The sequence below is a fragment of the Falco rusticolus genome, chromosome 11, assembly GCF_015220075.1.
Source record: "Falco rusticolus isolate bFalRus1 chromosome 11, bFalRus1.pri, whole genome shotgun sequence".
NCBI lineage: Eukaryota > Metazoa > Chordata > Aves > Falconiformes > Falconidae > Falco > Falco rusticolus.
Window position 1 is genome coordinate 25,584,406 of NC_051197.1, and position 23,275 is coordinate 25,607,680.

Below are 23,275 nucleotides of genomic sequence, written 5' to 3' on the forward strand. Positions count from 1 at the left end.
TGATATGCCCCTCGGCGGGGGAGATGGGGGGGGTGTGGGGAGGTGATGTTCAGCCTCACCAAAGGCACGTATCCATGTGCCTCTAGAATAAAACAGGACAGTGTCATCTGCCTGGGTAGTTGCCTGGTGAATTTACATTCTTCTTTCCTTAGAGCTCTGGTTTCTGAATTTGTTGGGATTGCAAGGAAGTTTTATGTTTAAAATTCTTGTCCCTTGTTTTGCTCAGGTTGCTTTGGGGAGAGCAAAGGGGAAAATGAAAAGAGGAACCAGCAAAGCTCATCTCGCTTCTCAGATCTGATTCTCTGACCCTTTTTATTATCTCTGCCACTCTGAAAGTCTTCAGCATCTTTTATCTGTGCCATTCCACCTTTTGTAATAGAGGAAAGCCCCTGAAGCTTTTTCCGCCCTTTTAACTGAATCCACCTCTGCAGCCAGACACTAAGCTTCATTTCTGGTAAGGTTTTCAGTCCCACTCACTCCTTTGTCTTGACTTATACGTCACCCTCTTCCTCTTGGGTGGGCAAAAAGGGGACGGGTGCTGCTGCTGTGCTGACTCCTGACTGGGTCACCCAGTGCTGCTGGGCTGTCTGGGCTAGGCTATAAAACAGAGCCAAGGCAGCGCAGCTGGCTCAGAGGAGAGACTGAATTCTGCAGACAGCGAAAGACCCGCACACAGCCTCTGCTGCTTCCTGCACTGTTGTTTTTCCTGGAATACAGAACCGACCTCGGGAGCAAGATGTGCAAGGGACTCGCTGCGCTGCCAGCCACTTGCTTAAAAAGGTACTGTTTATTTCTGAGCATCTATTAATGGTCTCGTAAGTCTGGAGATATGCCGATGTATTTACTGCACTTTGTGTCTGAAGCAGAAGTGGCAGATTCAGCTCTGATTCTTTTGTAGGATTAGACATAAATGATTGCTTACAGGCTTTTGTTTTTTCTGTTATTCAGAAGCAGAATTGCGTAAATGTTTTGAACTATGGGAACTCTAAAGCCATCCTTCCCACCAGCAAAACAAGCATTGCTATATTTTGATATTCCTGTCCTCTGCTTCTGCTGAAAGCTTTGCATCCCTTTTCTCCTTTGAATCCTTTCTCTGCTGAATTTTCTTTTCTTGATTTTTTTGGAGGGGGAAGCAAGGCAGACAGGATATAAGAAAATTTGAGAGTCATTCCCCAAAACACATCCCAAATGCAGAAACCCAGCCTGGCAGGACCAGAGACCTGGCCGCCAGCAGGCAGGGCAGGGCAGGGATGCGGGCCAGCCCAGGGCACCACAGATCTGGATGCGGCAGCAGCCCGTGTGGGGTCTGCCTGTATCCCCCAGCTCTGTGGGCTGATGGTGAGGGACCAGGTCATGCTATACCCCTGGTGCACAGTGCTATGGGGCTGGTGTGGAGCTGGCCATACCCCCATCATGTGGTGCCGATCAGGATGGGCTGAGCTGTACCCCTGCCGTGGATGCAGGATCTAGCCCCGCAGCCCAGCGCACGGTACCAGCCAGGCATCCCTGTGCCGGCATTGCTGAGCCTGTGCACCCCCAAGCATGCCCTTGGGCCTCCCCACAGCCCAGTGTGAAGGGCTCACTGTTCCTGCAAGGTGGCCATAAGCCCTCCGGAGGGGCTTTCAGGTGCTATGGGGCCTGGAGACCACCAGCAGGGTGGCCCAGGGCCCCCAGAACAGCACGGGCCCCACAGAACTCCCTGCTCATCCAGTCTGTGCAAACTTGCACAGGTCTCTGATGGCGCAGCACAATCCTTCTTGTTGCTCATGCCTTCAGGAGCAGCCCTGAGGCTGCTTCCCAGTGGCTGTGCTATGGGAGAGGGTTGGAAAAATACAAACAAAAACTCAGCCTGCTCCCATCTGGGAGAAAAAGCTCCCTGCTTGTGGTGGATCTGAAAACAAGTGCTGAAAATGTGAGGAACAAATACTGACACCCTCCCCCTCAATTTGCAGGAACATTTGCAGGAGCCGGGGGAGAGCATTTGCAAATGCAAAAGAAAGAAAAAGTTCACATCTTTGAACCATCTCTCTCCAGGATTCCCAAGAAAATGCCTCTCTCTGCCAGAAAGCTGCGGGGCTCACTGCAAGCACCAGTGTCCTGTTTCCCACTGCTGCTGCTTCCCTGCAGACCGGAGCGGTCTCCTCCTGGGCAAGCAGCAAAGACAGCTCAGGGTGCCCAACATCTGCCCAGGCAGGGTTTGGATGTTGGCTCTGCTCATGCACACCCTGCTCTAGAGAAGCTGTCGAGGTTCTTTCCCCCTCACCCTAGTGCTGGAGTTGTTAAGGAAGCCTTCACGAGCTCAGGCAAGCATTGAGATAAGATGTGGCCGGGATTGCTGGCAGGATGCTGTGGCTGGAGCAAAGAGCAGTGCTGGGAGGCTGAGCAGCTGCCAGGGCTCAGCCCTACGGCACAGCCTCTTGCTCTTGTCCAGGCTCTGATCTGCGGAGCAGAGGAATTTCCTGCTTTCGCTATCACTGCACCCTGCGGCAGGCCAGGGCTTGCACCCCTGAGCAGGCAGGACTGATTTACCCACCCCTTTGTCCTTAAACTGGAAGGACGTCAGAGGGATGCTGAGGCCAGTACCAGCTGCGCATCTCGGTGCTGCTGTCAGGCAACGATTGTCCTAAGCACGGTGGAAAGAACAAAAGTAAGCATGCAGCCTCGGAGGAGCTTGCTGTGGAGCAAGAGAGTAGCCTGCAATCAGCATGGGCTAGTGGTGGTGAAGCTCTGGCTCGTCCCCTGCTGTCACCCCAGGGTCCTGCCCTGAGCCCTTCGCTCCGTCCCCTCCCTCGGTGTCACAGGCAGCTGCTCTGGGGGTGGCCTGGCACAGCCCTGCTGCTCCTGCGGGTGGGGGATGAGGTGAGGAGGTGCCAAGGGCTGCAGGAAAGGATTAGTAAGGGGGTAAGAACCAGACATTTGTAGCTGGGCAAATCAGCCCAAGAAGCAACACATTTACCAGCACGGTGATGCATTTCTATCCCGATACTTTAACTGCAAAAAACAGTAGGAAAAGAGCAGCTTCTCCCGCTTTGTCAGCCCTGCCTCCAGGCTGGTGACCTTCTCAGCAAGAAAATGGTGCTGTTTAATGTGAAAATATGATTTCTTTGGCTCTTGTATTTGTCTAGTAAATGAAATGGGCATTATGTGAGGAGCGGAAAGTCAGCACTGGAGTCACAAGCAGAGACCTGCATTTGTGTCACCAAGTAACACTGCAGGACTTTATAGTGGGTGAGGAGGCTGCAGAGGGAGTTGTAATGTTCTTGAATTGTTTCTTTCAGTGCCAAAGACATGAAGCATCGTCTGGGCTTCTTGCTGCAGAAGTCGGACTCCTGTGACTACAGCTCTTCCCAGGGCAAGAAGGAGAAAATACCTTCAAGCCAGAGGTAAGAGCAGATGCTGCCACGCAGTTAAGCCCAGGCTGGTTGCACCATGTTGTTTACTCCTTCACTGAGCTGAACTTCATTAGCATCTCTGCTACTGCTTCCCAGTACCTCCTGAACACTGGGGTTTTTGTGTGGCAGTAGTCCTCAGGTATTGATAGTCCCTTTCCATGAAGAAGATTGAACTGGAGGTTCCTTTCTGCCAACGCTTCTGTGATTCAGTATGCATGTGCACATGGACAGCCTTGTGCAGCCTGCTGCGCAGGGGAATAACACCATCACAAGACCCAGCACAACTTCACACAGTGCAGAATCAGCGTCATTGTCTCTTTGAGCTGGATTTGTGCAACAGTCCACACAGCTGCACAGAGGTACTGGCACAGAAAACAGGGAGAGCAGCCTGTCAGGGTATCACTGCTCTCACTGAGATGCAAGTAGATTGTGTTCTTTCCAAGGAGGACTCCAAAGGCTCAGGTATACACCCAGAATAGAACAAGCCCTAGGATGTTCTGGTATGGTAGGGGGGGATGAAAGCAGGATGTGTTCCTACATTCCCCATATGTTTCTAGTTCCCACGTTCCTCTTTTTCTTCAATATAGCTGCTGTTTCCCTGACAGGTTAAAGAAATCGGCCCTTTGGAGTTCACTCACGTGACCTGTAAGCGTGACCCCAGGTCCATGCCCCAGCAAGATGTGTAGCCAGTCACAAAATAAACACAAAGACCCCAACAGTTTTTCCAGGAAAATTCCTTTCCAGCCCATGGCTGGTGACAGGGATTGCAAACCAGAATTCCTGTAGATTAGATCTGGGATCCCCAGAGGTCTCTGTAAAGCAAGCAGACATTTTCTTCTAGGTCTCTCGTGTATGCTCTTAGAACAATCAGCGAAAAAGATTAGTGGTGCTGAGCAAAAACCCAAATTTGTCCCTTCTGTACTCCCATTAAATCTTCCCAATGCTTCTCCCTTTGTCTCCTTTTAGGGTTAGCCAAGAGGAAGTCAGGAAGTGGGCAGACTCTTTGGAAAACTTGATCCATCATGACAGTAAGTAAAGAGGGCTCTTCTGCTGCCTGCAGGGTGTGTGTGCTGTCAGGGGTCCCTGGAGTGGGCACGGGACACTGTCTCGTGTCTCTTAGCAGCATGCAGAAGCTGTTTTGGCCCCACAGGCCTTGGGGGAGGGGTGGTGAAGCGTCCTCTTGGTCACATACAAGGGATAATCCTAGCGTAAGTCGGGCTTTGCCGTACTGCCGAGCTGTCCCTATTGTGAAGGCAGCTGGTTAAGCCCCTGTGCGAGGGGCGGACAAGGCTGCAGCACGAGTTAACAGCGGGTTAAACGAGAACCAAGAAGCAGAGACGCTGTTTGCAGCTGAGCCCATGGGAGACTTTGTCTTCCCGTTGGTTCCAGGCTACACTGATGGCCTTGAGTTTTCCTGAGCTTTCCTTCGCGTTGTTCCCATGGCCTGAGACTCCGTGGCGTGTGCTGGCTGTCTCCTCCGGGCCTCCTGGGAACGCACAAGTCTGCTTGTGTTCAGCTGAGGACCCACGTGTGGCATCCCCATGGGGACAGTCTGAATTCCAGCCTCCCTCCGCGTGCAGGAGCGACTGCCACGGAGGCAGGCGGCTGTCGCCACTGCTTGCCCCCAGGGAGCTGCTCATTCGGCTCTGGGAAGGGGAACCCAGAATTGCTGTTTGCTGGGGCCCAGGGGTACGACTATCCGGGAATCAGCACTCTTACCTGATCTGGTTTTCCTCTAAACAATCTGTAGGAGGACTGGCTGCTTTCCGTGCTTTTCTCAAATCTGAGTACAGTGAGGAAAACATCGAGTTCTGGGTCAGTTGTGAGGACTACAAGAAAACCAAGTCACCGGCCAAGCTCAGCCCCAAGGCCAAAAAGATCTATGATGAGTTCATCTCAGTGCAGGCAACAAAAGAGGTATGTGCAGAGAACGTTTCTTGGGCAAAGGTGTCACCCTAAATTCTGAACCAGGCCAGTAGCACGGGGAAGTAGAGACCGGTAGTTTCACAAGAGTTGCAGGGTGCTGCTTCTCGGCTGGTTAGCAAGGAAATGGTGTACTTTGTATTGCTTTTGTATTAAACTTGGATAGAGAGAAAGTGAGTTTAGTTACAACCATATGGCCATCTCACATGCACACTCAAGTGGGAGAAGCCCGAGGGGACTATAATTCCCAGTGTTCCAGCTGCTCCCATGCAGTTGTTCTAGTTTCCTGGCTGGCTGCATCCCAGGGGGGTACGTGTCAGTCCCCCTGACAGTTCAGCTGGCAGCAGAGGTGAGTTGGTACCCAGCTGCACAGACTCTGCCAGGGCGATGGGGTGTCAAACAGCCGTTTCAGACAGCTGCCCACCAAGGACGGCTGAAGCACACTTGGTGGAGAGATTGCTGGGATTTTCCCTTTCCTGTGGTAGCCACTTCTGGGACAGGTCCTACTCATGCTGTCCCTTTTGGCCCACAGGTGAACCTGGATTCATGCACACGGGAGAAGACGAGCCACAACATGCTGGAGCCTACACTGTCCTGCTTTGATGAGGCTCAGAGGAAAATATTCACCCTCATGGAAAAGGATTCTTACCGCCGTTTCCTCAAGTCCCCCTACTACCTGGACTTGGTCAGCCCACCTGGTGCTGGCTGCCGGCCTGAAAACTGCAAAAGGAGCCACACTCACACCTTAGACTGCAACTCGAACATCATCTCTCAGTGCGCCTGAACCTGCAGCAAGGCAGGAGCAGGCTGGGCTCCCGCAAGAGTATATGGCGGCAAAGGCATTCATCGGCATGAAGCATCAGAGCTGTCTCCAATACCTGTCTAATGTCCCAGTTGTATTCCATGTCATGCAACAGCCAGCATTTGCAACCCAAGCCAGGCTCAGTTTGTGTAGCAAACCCTCCTCTGACTCCGTCGGCGTAGGAGCCCTGGAGTCTGTGTCTGACGCGAGAGCTGGGTGCAGGCACTGCATGGCCACTCTGTTTCTGGCGAGCCCTGTGGGTGCGGGAGGGCGGCAGGGCCGCGGGTGCTCAGACCCAGCGCTACCCAGCCAAGGGACCAGGCATGCCATGGCGCCGTGAGACACCTGGCAGGGAGCGGGGGAAAGAGGAAGCCAAGGGAAGCGTTTGGGACCACGATCTCCCCTTTCTAATTGGCAAAAAGCTTAGATGTAAAGGACTTGCTGTGGCCCTCAGCTGTGTTTGTAGAGCTCCCAAATGGCTAGACTGTCAGTATTTGCTCAGAAGCCGGGCTGTGCTGCAGCACAGCAATCGGACCCAGGGAGAGCTCCTACTCTTGCTTTGAAGGGAGGAGACCAAAACTTTTCAGCCTCCCTCGATCCTCACGGCCAGGATGGCAGGGAAGCTCTCCCCTCTGGCTGCTGCTCCCTCTGTAGCATCTAGCGTATGCTGGCCGAGGATCCTTCCTAGGGCTGCACAGAGCTGTTCTTTTGGAGGAGGTTCATTATTCCATACATTAGTAATCGAGTCCTTTGTGCTCCCTGGTTAAATACTGTAGTTGATCAGAACAGAAGCACGTTCCTTGTCCCCCAGCCTGGTAGGGGTGTATTACTGACTCCGGGAGTGCCCTTTGGATTCAGGTTTGCCTGCCCTGACTTGCACAGAGCAGTTTGTGAGGGAGCAAGACCACAAACACAACAGCTGGGGAGGAAAGGCCCTGCTTGAGGAGTACTTGACAATGTCTTTGTTTCTTTCTTTTTTTTTTTTTAATGTTATTTATGTGAGTTTGTATTTCAGTAGCAGCATGACTCACTTTTTTCCTGAAGATGGTAGGAGGAATGTGTCAGTCTCGTTACCGATCCTGGGCTTTGCCAGACGGCCGCTTACTTTTCAGTCACTGGGGGCTTTGGGGCTGACACTGACCTGCAGCTGGAGGCACAAGGAATGGGTGCAGGGCTTGCTGCCTTGGGCTGCCGTGCCAGGTATCATGCTCCCCCCAGCCCTTGGTCTCTCCTTAGCTGGATATTGCTGCTCTGACAACTGCGTATTCCCCGCTCTGCATCCCAGCCCAGAACAGTTCTCACACTGGGCTTTTGAAATGGCAGGAGGCGGCTGTGGTTCTCCAGTAGGCACTTCCAGGCCCACAGAGAAATGTCTCATTTAAAATTCACTTTATTTTGTATTTATTCAATTGTGCTGACACATACCACCCTGCATGTTCAGCTAAGAGATGGAGAGGCTTGCTAAAGCTCTGAACGTAGCCAAGCATGTGGCTATGTTTTACTTTCCCCTGGTACTGGGAACCTGATAACTATTGCAAAAACTGTATTGATACTTAATGATGAATACATTCTAAATAAAAATGTTTGCATTAGACCCTTCTAAAATGCCGTTGTGTGAACCTCAGAAAATGCATGGAGATCCAATTCATCAGGCAATGTTACTATAAAAAGTCATTTTATGAATGGCTTCGCTCAGAGGTTGTTTTAAATTATGGAAAGATGAAACAGCAATTACACCTTTCAGAGATGAAACTTTTCATCTTGTTGTTATCCTTCAGACACCATCGCACTGTGAGCCTGGGGAATGCTGGGCTGTATGGGGTCCATGCCGCCGTGCCTGACAGCACGGTCAGCACAGGGAGCACCCATCCTTGCCGAGGGGCTGGGGTGAGCATGAGACCCCCTTGACAGCCTTGGAGGGGGGAACGTAGAGGAGCAACTCCCAGCTGCAAATGCTTTCCTACCCGTAGCTCTGGAGGGGTACACATTTTAGCTCAGATCTCAACCTCTCCCTGGGCCTGGGTCTCGTGAGTGCAGAGGCGCGTGCGGGGAGCAGGGCTGGCTTGTGCTCAGCCCCTGCTGCTGCCGGAGCTGGCTTTGCTAGCGGGGCTGGGGATGCCCCTGCCATGCTGGCACTGGGGAGTTTCTTCTGCCTTCTGGGATGATGTTTTTATTCCATTTTCAGTTTCCTGAGAAACCACCACGTCTGTTACAACAGAAGCTCCCAGACTTGCCAGGGCCTTTGGGCACAAGTTTGGGGAGCGCCCCGTAGAGGGTGAGGAAACGCTGCACCGTCAGTGCAGAGACAAAAGGAATAGTCCATTAAGACAGTAGCAGAAATACATGTTTATGTGTGGTTTACTGAGTGGTACATGAATATGGGTTAACACAACCAGTTCCTCAGTGCACACCAGTGCCCCATGTGCTCCCCATGTGAAGATCTCCAGTGGGAATCACATGGAGAACATTGTGATGAAAACCTGCTGCTCGTGGGTGTGAGGAGCCGATGCCCACCTCCTGACCTCTCTCCAGCCCTTGGCCACAGCCTTCGGCACCTGCAGGGAGTGACCAGGGGAGCCTGGGCGAGCCCTAGGACACCCTCAGCCCCCCGTGGGCAGCTCCCCCCACTGCCTTGCAGGCTTTGGTGGTCCCCGAGACTGGGACAGGGCAGTGCCAGCAAAGCCCTGCCTCAGCGTACAGGGGACAGCTGCGTGATGCACATCATGACCGCTGAGGTGCCAGGGTCTGGGTCACTGAAGTAACCAGAAAACATGCAGCAAACAATCCCCCGGTGTTAATCTGAGGGGATGTGGCTGCAGGGAGCCCTCCTGCATGTGCTGCTGTGGTGGGGAGAGGGCACCGGGCAGGCACGGAGGCAGCGCCTGGTGCCTGGGACCCTGGCTGCAACGTGGGGTTGCCTTGCCCCACGGCAGGGGTTGGAGTCCCTTGGAGGGCACAAGACCTGCCTCCTGCACCAGCTCGGGCACCGGGATGCACCACAGCTATGGGCACCCAGCGGCCGCAGGCACAGGGTGGTTTCAGGGGATGTTTTGGAAGATGCACCTTCACATTCGCTTGGGTGAATGGCCAAGGTTTCCCTCAATGGGGTCTGGGACCACACTAAACCCACGCACACTCATCTCTCTGACAGACCTCAAACACAAGATCCAGAAACTCTTATTTTTGACTCTCTGACTCACTGGGGATCCAGATGTCCATGTTAGGAGTACGTATATATGTGTGTGTGTATACTTATATATGGCTATAGGGATACAGGTGTACTATGTTGTGTGTGTAGTGCTCATACATTGCCAATTTTTATGAGAGAAAGTGTAATAAAATACATGAAGTATTTCTGACCAGAAATATGATGGTTGGTATCAGCCCAACAGTAAATACCTCTGGGCCTGTGGAAAGCTTGGCCATGGGGTGGGTACAGGCATTGCCGCCTTTCTGGGGCAAGGGGTGAACCCACCCGAGTAATTAGCCAAATGACCCTTCTACACAAACACAACCTCCCAGGAGCTCCAAAACACTTCAGAGGCCACATTTGATGGCCACCCTGTAGATCACTGGCACCTGTATGATCATCCCCTAAAGTAGGCTTCCAGCATTTTAGCAGAAATCAAGCTGGGGAGGGTTTTCTAATGGAGCTATTTCATCTCTCCTGACTCCAGCCTCCACCCTTCCTCTTGGCACATACATACCTAGACACCTTCGCCCTGCCCCACACGTTGCTGTTGCAGCTAGTAACATCTCAGGTTTTGGTGGTGTGTAGCAAGCCAGCCTCCAGCAGCAACCCCACCTCTGTGGTGTCAGTGTTGGCATTTAACTGTGCGTTAAACTCACACTCACTGTATGGGTGACGGTATCTGGAAATAGGATAATGTAAAAGATGTAAAAATGAAATATCTAGGTCTTTCTGCAGGGGAGCCTGTCAGGTTTTCCATTCCTACGGGTCACGCTGTAAACAGGGACCTTGAGCATGTTGAACCCACTTGCATCAACACCAATTCATGGAGATGCCAGGAGGGTGCAGGGAGCGCGTGTGGGCGGAGGCAGTAGGAGCACCGTGCAGCAGAAAGGTTAGCCAAGCCCCCTATCCCCCCCCAGCCCAGCCCATGCCCAGCCCTGCTCCTGCCTCCCCTTTGTTGCCCACCAGCTCTGGGCAGTGGGTGCTGCCAGGGGATCCTGTGCTCTTCTGACAGGACCCTGCTGCTGCTCGTGGGCTCCCTTGGGCTCTTTGGGGCCGCCCCCACATGCTCACCCCAGGGGACTGCCCCACAATCATCACCCCTTGCTGCTCCAACACTGACTTTCCCAGGCCATTTGCTCCAGACTTGAAAAAAAAAAAAAAAGAAAAAAAAAAAGCCACGTTTGTGATGGCCTCCATCCTTCCCCTGCCTCCCCATCCCTGCCTGGAAAATGCAGCCCACTTCCTGCAGCTCAGGATGTATTTTTCTTCATCGCCATAGTGACAATGCATAAATATTTGGGGCTGGTGGGGTTTTGATCAGCTTTTGAAAGTCTTGACAAGGCTGGCAAACTCGTTGTTTATCTTATTGCATTTCGCATGGAGTCTCATGACTTGCAGTTGAGGTTGAGCAGCCGGAGGGGGGTGGCTGGTCCAGGATGCCTGCTGGGAGCACGGCCACTTGTTATTTTGCCGACATCTGTCAGGCTGCCGGCTGAAGCAGCTCGTTGCAAGCCATGGCCCTGCAGGTGCTGCACCAGGAACCCATCGCAGGGACAAAACGTCCAGGCCCCATGGAACGGGCGTTCATCACATTCTCCTCAAGGCTGAAATGAGACCCCAGCTGCCTTTCACGTAAACCCTCGCCCCATCCTCAGATGTCATTTCTTCTGGTAGTGAACAGTGGGCTGGCTTTGAATCATTTCAAAAGAGCTGGTCTTTTTAAGAGTCCTGGGCAGACAGGAGGAGACAGGAGAGATGCAGGCTACACAAACTCAGCAGAGTTTGTTGTCTGTTCAAGAAGGCAGGGGTTTATTTTTCATGTTTCCCATAATGGTTTTGTGTTTGGGCTTGGTTTTTTGGATTCGTTTTGAATATATATATATTTTTTAATTGGATCTGAAGAGTTGCGATTGCAGCATTTTTTCCCCTACTATGATTTTCCTCCCTCCTCTAACTGATGCCCCTCGATTGGGTTTGTGCAGAAGTATCGCTTTGGCGTGCCTACTGCAGAGAGAAGCAACTGGAGCAAGAAGCCGCTGCAGCAACACCTGAAGCTGCAGTCCAAGCACACCACCAGCCACCAGCTGGGCGCAGGGGACACGGGTGTGGGCTGCGGGCTGCGAGCTCAGCACGTCATGCAAGCGGTTGGAGCGAGCGGGAGGTCTGGGTTGCTAAACAGTCCCGGTGTTTTGAACAGACAGATCTCGTTTACCCTCCTTACTGTCTTTAGTGGGAAGCAACTGGGGAAGCGGTGCTGCAGGCTCGCTCTGCCCACCCCTCACGCCAGCCAGGGGTCACCTGTGGCACGCAGCCGTGCGGCTCCTGGCACCGCCATGCAGCCATCCCTGCCGTTCCACTGTCCCTGCCACACTGCTGTCACTGCCCTGTGGCCATCACTGCACAGCCCATCGGCTGCTTGCTGAAGGTGAGGTGATGCCAGCCGTGTGGTGGGCATGCCCTACCCCACGTGCCGGGGCTGCAGGTGCTGCTGGCCAGAGCCAGCCGTGGGTGCCCTGCGCAGCCTCAGCAACAGCCCGGGAAGCCGGGAGGAGGGAGCGAGCCTGGGCTGAACCAGCGATATGTGCAAAACGGGGAGAAAAAATGTTATGGCCTAAGAAGTCTTCAGAAATGTTATGGCCTAAGAAGTCTTCAGAAGGCAGAGCCGGCGTGTCAGAGCCACTGGCTACAGCCAAGCCCTGCAGTGCCAGGGACGTGCCGGCTGCCCGAGTGGCTCCCGGTCACTGCGGGGCTGGGGCTGCTCTGCTGCCCCTCTGGGTCCCAAACCCAGTGAGGATCACCAGGGATTTCTGATAATGGGTCTTTTGTGAGAGAGGAAAGAGACTGTAAGAGAGGAAACAGCAGGACATCTGGCAGTCCAAAGCACAGGGGGAGATGTTTAGCAACGCCGCTGGGTGCTCTTCTAGGGTGGTATGAAGAAAGCAAAGCAGCTGCAGTAGAAGGGGCAGGTGTTTAGACAGAAGCAGTGGGACCGCCCGCAGGGAACATCTCGCACAGCCCCGCCACATTGCTACTTGATTAACTCCTGATAAAACTCCGACCGCACAAATCTGGGCAGGGAGTCTTTCTCCATCAAGGCAAAGATCCTCTTCTGGGCCATGTCAAAGCTGCTTGGTGATGGTTCCGCCAGGTTCTTCATGGTCACAGCCTTGGTGAAGTGGTCGATGTTCACCTGTGATGGGAGTGTGAGAGGGATGGGGATCCTGCCTGTGCAAGGTGTGGGTGATGGCATCTCCCCTTGCCTGCTCTGTCCTACCAACAACCACGCGAAGGTCGAGGGGAGGGACTGAAGCAGGTTCACTTATTGGGGGGATTTGTTGGTGGCAAATCTGTCAGGATGAGGTTTATCCTGCAGCAAAGCTAACCAGGGAAGGAGGATTACTGTCAGTTGTCATCCCTTACGATTAACGTAAGCCCTCTGTGGAGAGAGGGGGACAGGCATGTGCTGGAGGTGCCTGTAGCAGGAGACAGCCCAGCAGAGGCTGAGCATGTAAAAGGGGGCACCAGGGCTGTGTGGGGTGGGAGTGCAGCACGTGGGGATGGGGCTGCCCCTTGCTGAGGGTGCAGCCCTCCGAGTCCCTCAGCCATGGTACAAGGTGCCCTGCAGCCACCGCTCTCCTTTGGGATGGAGGCCACTGGAGCAGCAGCCTCATCCCTCCTGCTCCCATCTCCTGGCCCACAGCCACTGACCTCTTTGGGTGCCTCGGTCTGGATGAACTCCTCGTAGATCTTCTTGGCCTTCTCTGCCATCTTCACAGGGGATTTGGTTTTCTTGTAGTCCTCGCAGGCCACCCAAAACTCAGCGTTCTCCTCACTGAACTCAGAGCGCAGGAAGGTGCGGAAGCTGGCGAGCCCATCTGTGGGGGGGCAGCGAGCTCTTGCTGAGCACCAGCGATCCCGGGGGGGGCAAGCCCTTGCTGAGCGCTGGCAGGGATGCTGGGTGGGGAGACGTGACCACAGGGGGATGTGAACTTACAGGGGTTTTGCAGGAGCTTCTCCAGGGAATCACGCCACTGCAGAGCCTCCTCCGGTGATGGCCTGAAGGGAGTAAAGAAAGTCCATGCTCACCCCACAGCCCTGGTCTGGGCTCCAGGTTTTTAAATAATTCCTTTAAAAATGGGGAGGAATGGAGGAACAGGCCTTGGAGACTGCTGCAGAGCAGGGGCGATGGTCAGGCTATAGGGTGCCGCTGCATCGCAGCACGGGTACCCTCCTCCTGGGGAGAGGCAAGTGCCAAGGAAGGTGGGTGAGGACGGGGCTGGGTGGGCAAATTCCTCCGTGTTTGAGCAGAGACGTGGACAAACTGCAAAGTGAGTCCCCCCTGCAGCCGTGGGTGCCCTGCTTGCCCCAGCACCCATGCACAGGAGAGCAGAGTCGCGGGGGGCGTGGGGGGGGGCGGCGGGTCTGCAGGCAGCTGGGAAGCATCCCTATGTATTCCGGCTGGAGTGGGGAAGGATGCTCCCTGCTGCGGGGGGTGGGGAGGGGCGGAGGGGGCTGGATCATTCCAGCTCTGCACTGCTGGGGCTGGGGTCAGCACCCCTCCACTCCCACAACCCGGCCGCCCCATTCCCACGCCCCACGGCGGGGCATGACGCCGGCCTCAGCTCCCTCCCTCCCCAGTGAAAACCTTCAGTGTTTTTCATCTGCGTGGGTTTTCTTTTTTTCTTTTTTTTCCTTTTTTTTTTTTTTTTTTTTTTTTTTAAAATGCAACGCTTGTAAATATGACCTAAAGAGCTTTGTGGGGTTTTTTTGTTTGTGGTTTTGTTAAGCCTCAAGGAGTTCGCCCAAGCTGCCCTGGGGGCCCACGGGGGCCAATGCCCAGCGCTGGAGGCAAGGGAAGCCCCCAGGGCCATGGAGCGCTGGGCTGGCTGCAGACCGTGGCCGCTCGCCACCCGCAGCACTGCACTCAGGCTTGGTTTGCTGCTGCAGGGCTGAAACCCTCTGGGTGGGCACAGCATCCCTGCGGCCGGGGAGGGAGCATAGGGCAGGACAACCTGACAGTCCTGGGGACCTTGGTGCTTCAGCGGTGCCTCTGAGGCAAGTGGAGGTGCTCCTGCCCAGCCGCCCTGCCCGGGGGGACCCAGCAGGGGAGAGAATGGCAGAAATGCAAGGCTGGCACAAGTTGGGTGTCCAGCCCTCACTCATCATCAAATCGCCAGCACTCAGCGGTAAAGACCATGATGGGGGCTCTGATCATTCAGTTTCTGGACCTCAAATTGCATTTGCACTTGCTGTCAAGGATCAAAATCCCTCCCTACCCCCATGTTCCTGGCAGGGGTCTCCCCAGCCTGATGAGCAGGAGCATCGCTGCAGCAACCCAACACAATCCCGATTTCCTGGAAACTACCAAATTCACTTTTCCACGATCTGAATGTCCCTGGGATGATATGAACTGCGAGCAAGATGCTGATGGGTGAGTGATACTGAGGCTGCGCGATGGTGCAGTGCAGGAGACAACTCCTCCGGCCAGTGGAGAGTTCTCCAGCTTTCTGCAAGGATGGGTAATGGGGACAAATGTGTCTCCTTCGCAGAAGCATCCGGGGCTTGGCAGCAACCAAGTGCAAAATGCACCATCCATCACGGCTATGCCCACCCTGCCTGGCTCGGCAGCTCTCACGGGTTGGCAGGCACTGCTCTGACAGGCGTCCCCCCATGCTACAGCCACCAAAGTGACCACAGCGTAGGGTAACATTGCCTGGGCTGAAGGGGAATGTGGGGAGAAGGACTGGTGTAAAACAGGGTTGTGATTTTAAAGTGGAAATAGAAACCTGGCCTTGCGAAGAGTGGATACGTGCCTCTCCTGGTTTTGTCATGACATGGCCACATCAGTCCCTCAAGATGAGCCCTTGTTCCTGGTGCTATGAGCTGGGCCAGCCGGCCTCTCCTACCGCAGGCACATTAGGCAGTCTGGGTGCTGTCAGACCTGGGTCCTCCAGCACTGTGTGTGTCTGGGTGCAGGTCCAGGGCAGGGAGCAGCTCCCTGGGGCCGGGGCATGTGTTCCCAGGACAGTCTCACACACCCAGTGGTGGCAGGGCTGAGGGGTGGCAGAGGAGTGGCCAGGACAGCAGCTCAGGCAGCTGGCTGAGCTGTCCAAGGCTGGGCTGGAGGTACCCCAGGTGAGACCATCACCCTACATCCAGAAAGCCATCCTGCTTTTAGATTTAAGCTACCGTTTCTTTTCAAGGTTTATTTTGCCTCATTCGAACTGTTAATCCTACAGCACAGCCCATCAGCCTCTAGCTTCTCCTCTGCTTTGCTTTGTCATTAAATCAGCTCAGTGCCAGAGAGCAGAGGCTGAGGACAAAGGCGATAAGGTGAGATGGTACCATCATGATGGAGCTGCCCAGAGCCAGGTGTTGTGCCATGGGGCTGTGCACCCAGCTCAGGGACACGCTGCCGCCCCGAAGCCAGCAGGCTTTGTAGGGCTGGCACCTCTGGGATGAGGCAGGTGACCCGGAGAAAGCCAAGTGTCGTATGCCTCTGGCAAAACCTCTACCGAATAATTTGAAATCTCATCAAAAGTAGAGTTTCCATGAGAAATCTGGTTTCCATAGAGCTGTATTGCCTGACACATCTCCCACTGCTCTGACATAACTCTCTGAGCCTGCACCTAGCCGGTAGGTCACCAGGAGCGTGCCATGGGCTCCCTGCCGTGTAAAGCCTTGTGCCCACCCACAGCCGGGGCTTCAGCTACTTTGCCCCCCAAAGGGGCTGGCACCCACCCCTCCAGCTGGGCCCAGATGCCAGTGCAGCAGTACTCACTTCTGGACCTTGGGCAGCTTCTCTGGCTTCTCCGGGTAGGGAATGATGAAGTCAATGGCCGAGTCAGGCTTCTGGAGCAGCGTGCCCAGCTTCGTCTTGATCTCCTTGGCCCTGCAGGAAGGGACAAGCAGAGGCAGGTCAGGCAGCGGGCTGGGGCAGCAGGGGTGGTCTCTGCCCTGTGCCCGCACAGACCCCTGCACAGCTGCTGGTGAGCTACAAAGCTGTGTAATTAATTACACGTGAACAAATGGACTGTAAAGGCGCCTGGTTGAGGCAATTCAAACCAGGCACTTAGAATTAGTGGCAGCTCTTGATCTTGATCTCTTTGCTTTGTCCTCATCTGTGGCCAAGGTAATTGTATCAGCAGGGCTGGCGGGCTGCTCTGAGGATGAATTAGGGGACACGTGTGCAGCACTCAGTTTCTATAGTGATGAGCCCGGAGGAGATGCTGGTGAGGAGATGGAGGAGCTGTGCAGGATGCTGTGCTGGGCTGCTGCCCCGCAACGAGCCCCGTTCCATGTTGCACCCACCAGCCCCATGCCAGCCCCATGCTGGCAACAGCATTTGGAGCAGGGTGCCCTGAGATAGATATAGATATATATACACACATAGTGTATATATAAGTAATATATAAGCCTTATGTCTGCAGCAGGAGGTCTCCTGCCAAAGAGTACCTCCTGGGTGCTGCTTTCCCTGGGCAGAGGGGAAGGAAGGATTTCGGGAGCTGAAGTGCTCTGCCTGCCAAAGGCTGAGTGCCAGTCACCACTGCCCCAAGGCCATGCTCCCCACCTCCACTGGGAGGATGTGGAAACGAGAGGGCTCCTGGGGCTTGACAGCAGGTCCAGCTGCCTCCCACAGTGTTCCCTTCCATGCGATACAATTTGCAACATGGTCCTGAGCATCTAAAGCCACCGAGGAGGCTCTGCTCTGCTGCAGCTTGGTGGTGGTAGCAAGAGCAAACCAAGCTTTTGCAAAGCAAACTCAAGTGTGCTGCATAAGGCTGAAGAAATAAAGGGGTGAAAACAGACAGCCCCCCCGCCCCAACCCCATCTTTGCAGGGCAGGACTCTTCCCCAGCACAGCAACATTTGGTGGCTTCCAGGTCATCTTGCTGGCACAAGAGGTGAATGAGAGCGAGGGGACACACCACTCCCCAGGGGCTGGCTGGGCTTGGTGCCTTCACCGTGGCACAGCTGTCAAAGCCAGGCTGCAGCTCCCCAGCTTCAGGGCTCACTGCGCTTCTCCTTTCTGCTCTTTGTTGTCACAAGCCCTGTGCGGATGATCGCTCCCTTGCTAGGTCTGCTATCTCATTTCCATTGCTTTAATTTTTTCCCTCTTTGTAAAACTCCCCCTGTGTTTTGGTTTTCCACTTGCCAGCCCCCTGGGTGATTCTTTGAGACCCAGCACAGACTGCTGCTACATTGGCTGCCCCCCACTTCTCAGGGGGCGCAGGCAGAAACCTGCCTCTGACAACTGCCCTTGCATGGGAGTGGGCAGCGGGGCCAGCCAGAGCGAGCAGCCCAGCCTGGGTCTGCATGGACCCCCGTGGTGGGGGTAGAGCATGGGCAGCACAGACCCAGACACCCAACTGTTTTCATGGAAAACAGCAGCTACAGGATGGCTTCTGCTGCTTGCGCTTCTGAGAAAACTTGAATTATGAATGGAAAGACCAGGACCCCAGGCAAAAGGTGACGAGGTCCCCACGCTCCCACACTGAGGTGCCTCTGGGACAGGGATGCTGTCGTGCACCATTCGTTCCCCTCCCTCTGATAAATAAACAAAATGCAGATAAATGTGTCAAGCTGGAGCTGGCTCCTGATGCCCAGAGCCTGGGGCTGGCTCTCCTGCAAGCCTCAGGTGCCCCTTGGCACCCGGTCGGCTGGCACTGCCATGCTGGGACCCCCACGGCAAGCCCTGACCCACATGGATGGCACAGCTGCAGCAAGGAGCAGCAGGTGACATGGGCAGGAGCTGCAGCCCTGTTGGCACTGAAGCAACGAGTGGGTGCAGAGGGTGCCCAGGAAAGCTGATGGAGCAGGACAGCCTCTCCCGTGGCTCTGCTTTCCCAAACGTCTGTGCTTGTGTCCACAGCTCCCCACAGGGAATGGGATGCATGGGCTCAGGGAGGGCAGAAATACCACCTGCCACCGTGTCCCTCTCCCTGCCATCACCCAACACTCAGAAGGGCAGAGCCAGGGACGCCGCCACAGCCGACCCGCTGCCAGGTGCTGTGCACCAGGGACAGTCCCTTCAGGAGACTGGACTACGTGTCCCATCGCAGAGCTGCTGCCTGGCAGAGGCAGGGGTGAAGAGCAAGGGCGAAGGGGCTCACCCACCTCCGAAGCCAGAACGGTGGATGCCGGGAGGTCCTGGGCAGGCAGGGGGAAAGCGTGGGCTGTGCTGGGAGCAGGGGCGGCACCGAGAGCCAAATCTAACACACAGCAGCCTAAGGAGGTGGGAAGACAGGGCCAGGACTCTGTCACTGTTTGAGCAGGACCAGGGGATCCCCCTGCCCTGGTGTGGATGAGGCCAACACACACACACAAGGTTTGGGTGCCATTGGCAGCGGCTTCACACAGCAGCAAACGCTCTGCTGGATAACGCTTAGACCTGTTCAAGATTTTTCTCTCCAATCCCCACCCTCTGACAGTGACTTACGGCCAACATCTGTCAGGCTCAAAGGCCTTAATGGGCCTTAATGGCCCTGAGCAGCCCCAGCTGAGCCCCACACCCTGCCCACGGCTGGGGGCTCCATTTAAGCTTAGCCCTGGGGCTACCTTCTCTCAGGCTGTGCTGTGGGTAGGCTTCTCCCCAGCCTGGTCTTCTGGATTGATGCTGGACTCCTGTTGCAGTCCCCCTGCTTGCTGCTCCCAATGGGGCTCCTGGGATGGCTCCATCCCATGGTGCTGTTGATGGACCATCACTGGCTGCCCACCCTGCTGAAGCCCCGCAGGTGCCAGTGTGGGGACAGCAGCAAGAAGCTCCTGCCGAGCAAGTCGTCAGCTGTGCGGCCTTTGTGAAATATGGGGAGGTGGCGGACACTGAGGAAGCTTGTAGAAAGGGAACAAAAAGGACAGCCAGAGAGCTGAGTGCCTGCAGGCTGGTGGGAGGGAAGGACTATTTGAAGGCATCATCCTGGCATCCTCCAGCAGATATATTACAAGCTTTCAAGAAAGGTTTCAGCAAAGGCTAAGCAGCAGGGTAAAAGAGGCAGATATAAACAAAAAGGCATCCTTCAAGAAGCCCCCAGCTATGTCTGAGCGAGAAAAAGCAAGAAGACCGTAAACTGTGGAAGGTTAAGTGTAAGAACATGTGGGAGTAAGCCAAGAAAAAGTCTGAGAAACAACTTCCAAGAAGCACTAAATGAAAACATGGGCTCTGTCAAACATATCAGGCGCAAGAAGGCTGCTGAGGAGGGTCAGGAGAGACTCCAGCTTTAAAAACAAAAAAGAGGCTCAAAGAACTAAAGCTGCTGCTGTGCCCAAGGACAGGCGGGTGCCAGAGGGAATGCCCCTTCAGGAGAAAAAGGCGCCAGGCGGGATGTGAGGAGCCATGAAGCTGCGAGTGTGATGCTGTATGGGCAAGTCAGCAGCAGCTGCATCGGAGAGCTGTGGTGGACACATGGACAAATATGGTCTATTGGAGAGCAGTCAAGGCAGCTCTGGCCGTAGGAAGAGATTCCTCTGAACCTATCAGCCCCCTCTGAAAAGGCCAGCAAGCACGTGCTTTGGGGAGAGTTGGGGGTACCAGCCCTCTTGGGCCTGCAGGGGACCCCGGATGGGCTCCCCAGACCCCAGGCAGCTGCAGGAGGGAAGCTCATCTCACGGATGACGGCATGGGAAAGGTAGCCCACAACGCATAGGGGACATGGTGTACTCCTTGGGGAGCGCGGGCTGGGACTGTGCTGTGAAATGTCACTCGCATGGGGAGAAGGGGGTCAGTGGCCGAGCAGCAGATATTGCGCTGCCAGGGTACAGCACTTGGGGACCAGTCGTGAGGAACTGCAGGGGGGTCTCATGAGACCAGCAGCTGTTGAAATGCCTCATAGAGCAGCACAACATGATGCACATGGGACAAACCGGGTCCCAGCTCTGTGTATAAACATGTAAGTGAAGCTGCCTTCAAGAGGGAGGATTTGAGGGCATAACAGAGATCAGCGAAATCAGCAGCATGGCAGCAGTGGAAAAAAACTAGTTTAGGATTAGAAAGTAGCGGAAGAGTGACAAAGAAGATGACAGCAGAGCAGAAACATGGAGATTACCCACATCTGGAAGAGTGCTGCTCAGCTGCCTGTGGCGCAGGAGGCTGCAGACCAGGCAAGGTGAGCATGGGGCTGTAAGGATGGCCAAAAAGCATGTTTCAAGAAATTGTCACAGGCATTTGTGTTCATGCCTCTGATGGGGATTTGCCTTGCTTTTGTGCCAGCAGCATCAGCCTCCAGTGGCGCAGCTTCAGCTGACAAGGGGGAACTTCGCTCGAGCTCCCCCCAAAACAGTGAATGCCACCCTCACTCTCTAAAAACCAGTAGTAAGGCATTTGCAGCTGCAAGGAGACCCTTGCTGGGGAACTCACACGGGAAGTCTTCCACAGAGTTACCAAGGACTGAGTGCCCTGTCACCGTGTGCGGTGGCCTCCCTCACATCTCTGCTTCTCACCAGACCCCCTCCAAAGCCCCTCCAGCTCCGCAGGAGGGTTTCCACCAGCATGGAAGGGGCTGGGGGCTGGAGCCTGCCTGGGTTCCCAAGGGGTGGGAGCAGCCTGGGAAGCACCAGCACCCCCGGGCAGGCTTGGAGGGCAGTGCGGGGAATGAATGGGTGCCAGGAGCAGGGCAGGGTGGGCGCTCTGCAGGGAGCCGAGCCCTGTGAGAGGGGCCGGGGTGCCTCATCCGTGTGCAAGGGAGGCGCAGGCAGCGAAAGAGGGTTTTGAGGCTCTTTGGAGCCAGGGCTGGTTTTGCCTCGGAAAGGCAACTGCATTCCTGCTTTTTTCCTTCCCCAATCCACCCCAGAATTTGCAAATATTAAGATCTGAGGAGAACGGGCTTCTGCTCTGGGCCCGCACAGGGGAGCGGCTGAGGTTGAGGGGTGGGTTTGGGGCAGCCCAGAGTCACAGAGAGGGTCCCAATCCAGAGGGGAGACTTTGGGACTGGATCAGCACTTGCCCCCCTCCCTGAGCATGTCAGCCACTTGCAGCATCCCACTGAGCCCCTGCCAGCAAGCCTCCCTTCCCTCCCAGTTCAGAGCTGGGTGATCCCAGTCCCCATGAGAGATGTCCATCGTGGGGATGTGCTGTAGGAAGAGCCTCTCTGCCCCAGCAGAGCCCTGCAGGGAGGCAGCCCCCCTCGGCACCCCGGCACATGCTGGCCGCTCTCACCTCTCCAGGCACGTGTGGGGCAGCGCTGCTAATCCTTTGCACATCTTGGCAGGCTGTGGTTTTCCTCAGCCACGAGAAGAGTGTGAGCGATGGCTCAAGCAGGCAGCAGCAGCTCAGTCTGCAGCCCAGCTCCCCTCTCTCACTCCTATATAGCACTGGGAGCTGGACCCCCGCCAGCCCCGTAACCAATGCCGTCCATCCCGCTGCAGCTGGCCCCGGCCCCAGTGGCTTCTGGATTTTGTTTTCTCCTCTCTAAGCTCACGTGGAGGGGAAAAAAATGTGGTTTTTCTGGGGTGAGATCAGGTAATCAAATTGGAAGGGCCAAGCTGCTGTTTGGGGGTCTTTGGGAAGCCCACGGAGTTTTGACTTAATGACATATCAGGCTCCAGGTCAGTATTTAGAAAAGCCAGGTAGAAATGCTTCATTCAAGCAAGGTTTTTTCCCAGGGCAAAATGTCACTTTAATAAAAATAAAAGTGCTTACAAGAAGTCTTGTTGTTGATTTAAAGGCTGTGGCTAGTGTCAGAATATCCACAGCTTCAACAGTGGTTATCGGTTGGTGGGTAACAGTGACTTTTGCTCCAGAACAAATTCATTTTAATGTAAGTGTAAAATAAATTAAATCTTTTAATCGTAGCAAAGGTTCTGATTTATCTGACAGTGACACTTTAATAAGGCCGAAAAGAATTCCAGCCCAGTATTTTGTTATATGGAAAATCTGGAGCCTTTTTCCACTCCCCTGCAGAGCAGTAAAACACACAGCCGAGTCTGGAGCCGCCCACGATGTGGGATGCAGGATGCAGGATGCGGGACCTGAGCAGGGACCGGCCCCCACCTCTCCCTGCATGGCTCTGCCCCATCGCTGCCCCACTGAGACACAGCCCCTTGCTCACCTAAAGCTTGGGTGCTACACGGGTGTTCCTGTTTGCTCGGGGAAGATCTCTTTGGTCACTCCATTAACTCGCAGTCACGGAGCCAGTGCCTCCCTATGGTCATGACATCCATGGCATGAGTTTCTCCCGGCCTCAGCCAAGCAGCCAGGCATGGTGCAGGTGCAACCCCAGTGAGCGAGGCTGCTTCTGAGAGGCAAATCATGGCAAACACGGGGACCAGCCTGGCTCCCAGGGGACCCATAGCCAAAGCCTTGACTCGGTGGGTCCCCATGGCCGCTTGAGGGGAGGATGCACTGCAGCCAACAGCTGCAATGGAGTCATCCTAACACAGCTTAGCAGCACTTGGAGAGGGTAACCACGGCTGTCCTGGGCATTTCCCTCCTGCCTTCCAGCTAGGATGTGACAGCCTGTCCACAGCAGGGTCACCTGCGGCATGGCTCATCACCCAGGTTTGCATGGCTGGACTAGAGCTAGCGCAAGGGGAAAGCCCTGACACACGCAGGGTGGCTGTGGAGGTCTGCACAAACTCTTCTGCAGTTTGTGTGGGGGCACCCACTCACACCCACATGGGTCTTTGCCACCCCACACAGGTGCCTGTGCAATTACACCTGCTCTGGCACAGGTGCAGAGAGGGTGTGTGGCTCCGCTCTGCCTCCATCCCCTGCTCCACCCCAGCCAGGGCATCCCCTGAGCGTCCCACTGGGAGCGGGGGCTCAGGCTTCACCCTAAAAACCTGCCACATGCCTGTCCCTGACCTCAGCTGCCTGAGTGACTATGTGCCTTAAATGTGCTTCCGAGTGCCTTGTTTTAACACGCACAGCCCTGAGCTGGGAATAGAGACCTTGCTCCCAGTCTGGCTGTCCACACCCCAAGGGCACTAATGGCCCTAATTGCCCTGAGCAGCCCCAGCGGCCCCCTCA

General features: G+C 55.0%; 2 protein-coding genes across 2 annotated transcripts; one reads left to right on the forward strand and one right to left on the reverse strand.

The window, feature by feature from the left end:
• The first annotated feature begins 538 nt into the window (after nt 1-538).
• Nucleotides 539-7,722, forward strand: RGS4 (regulator of G protein signaling 4). The gene is made up of 5 exons (XM_037404077.1): nt 539-780; nt 3,279-3,383; nt 4,359-4,420; nt 5,143-5,309; nt 5,848-7,722. Exons 1-5 carry the CDS (start codon nt 737-739, stop codon nt 6,097-6,099), a joined length of 630 nt encoding a protein of 209 aa, XP_037259974.1. The 5' UTR covers nt 539-736; the 3' UTR covers nt 6,100-7,722.
• A 721-nt stretch (nt 7,723-8,443) lies between these two features.
• RGS5 (regulator of G protein signaling 5) lies at nt 8,444-21,599 on the reverse strand. The gene is made up of 5 exons (XM_037404078.1): nt 21,464-21,599; nt 16,095-16,205; nt 13,308-13,369; nt 13,022-13,188; nt 8,444-12,503 (listed from the first exon to the last, which is right to left on the reverse strand). Exons 1-5 carry the CDS (start codon nt 21,505-21,507, stop codon nt 12,342-12,344), a joined length of 546 nt encoding a protein of 181 aa, XP_037259975.1. The 5' UTR covers nt 21,508-21,599; the 3' UTR covers nt 8,444-12,341.
• Between the last annotated feature and the right edge of the window lie 1,676 nt (nt 21,600-23,275).

Bases quoted from the DNA above. Each gene is read 5' to 3' on its own strand.
- RGS4 (XM_037404077.1), top strand. From the start codon at position 737: ATGTGCAAGGGACTCGCTGCGCTGCCAGCCACTTGCTTAAAAAG. The intron at 3,384-4,358 runs GTAAGAGCAGAT...GTCTCCTTTTAG, and splicing joins AAAATACCTTCAAGCCAGAG to GGTTAGCCAAGAGGAAGTCA. The intron at 5,310-5,847 runs GTATGTGCAGAG...TTTGGCCCACAG, and splicing joins CAGTGCAGGCAACAAAAGAG to GTGAACCTGGATTCATGCAC.
- RGS5 (XM_037404078.1), bottom strand. From the start codon at position 21,507: ATGTGCAAAGGATTAGCAGCGCTGCCCCACACGTGCCTGGAGAG. The intron at 16,206-21,463 runs GTGAGAGCGGCC...CCCTTCCTGCAG, and splicing joins CCCCACACGTGCCTGGAGAG to GGCCAAGGAGATCAAGACGA. The intron at 13,370-16,094 runs GTGAGTACTGCT...TACTCCCTTCAG, and splicing joins AAGCTGCCCAAGGTCCAGAA to GCCATCACCGGAGGAGGCTC.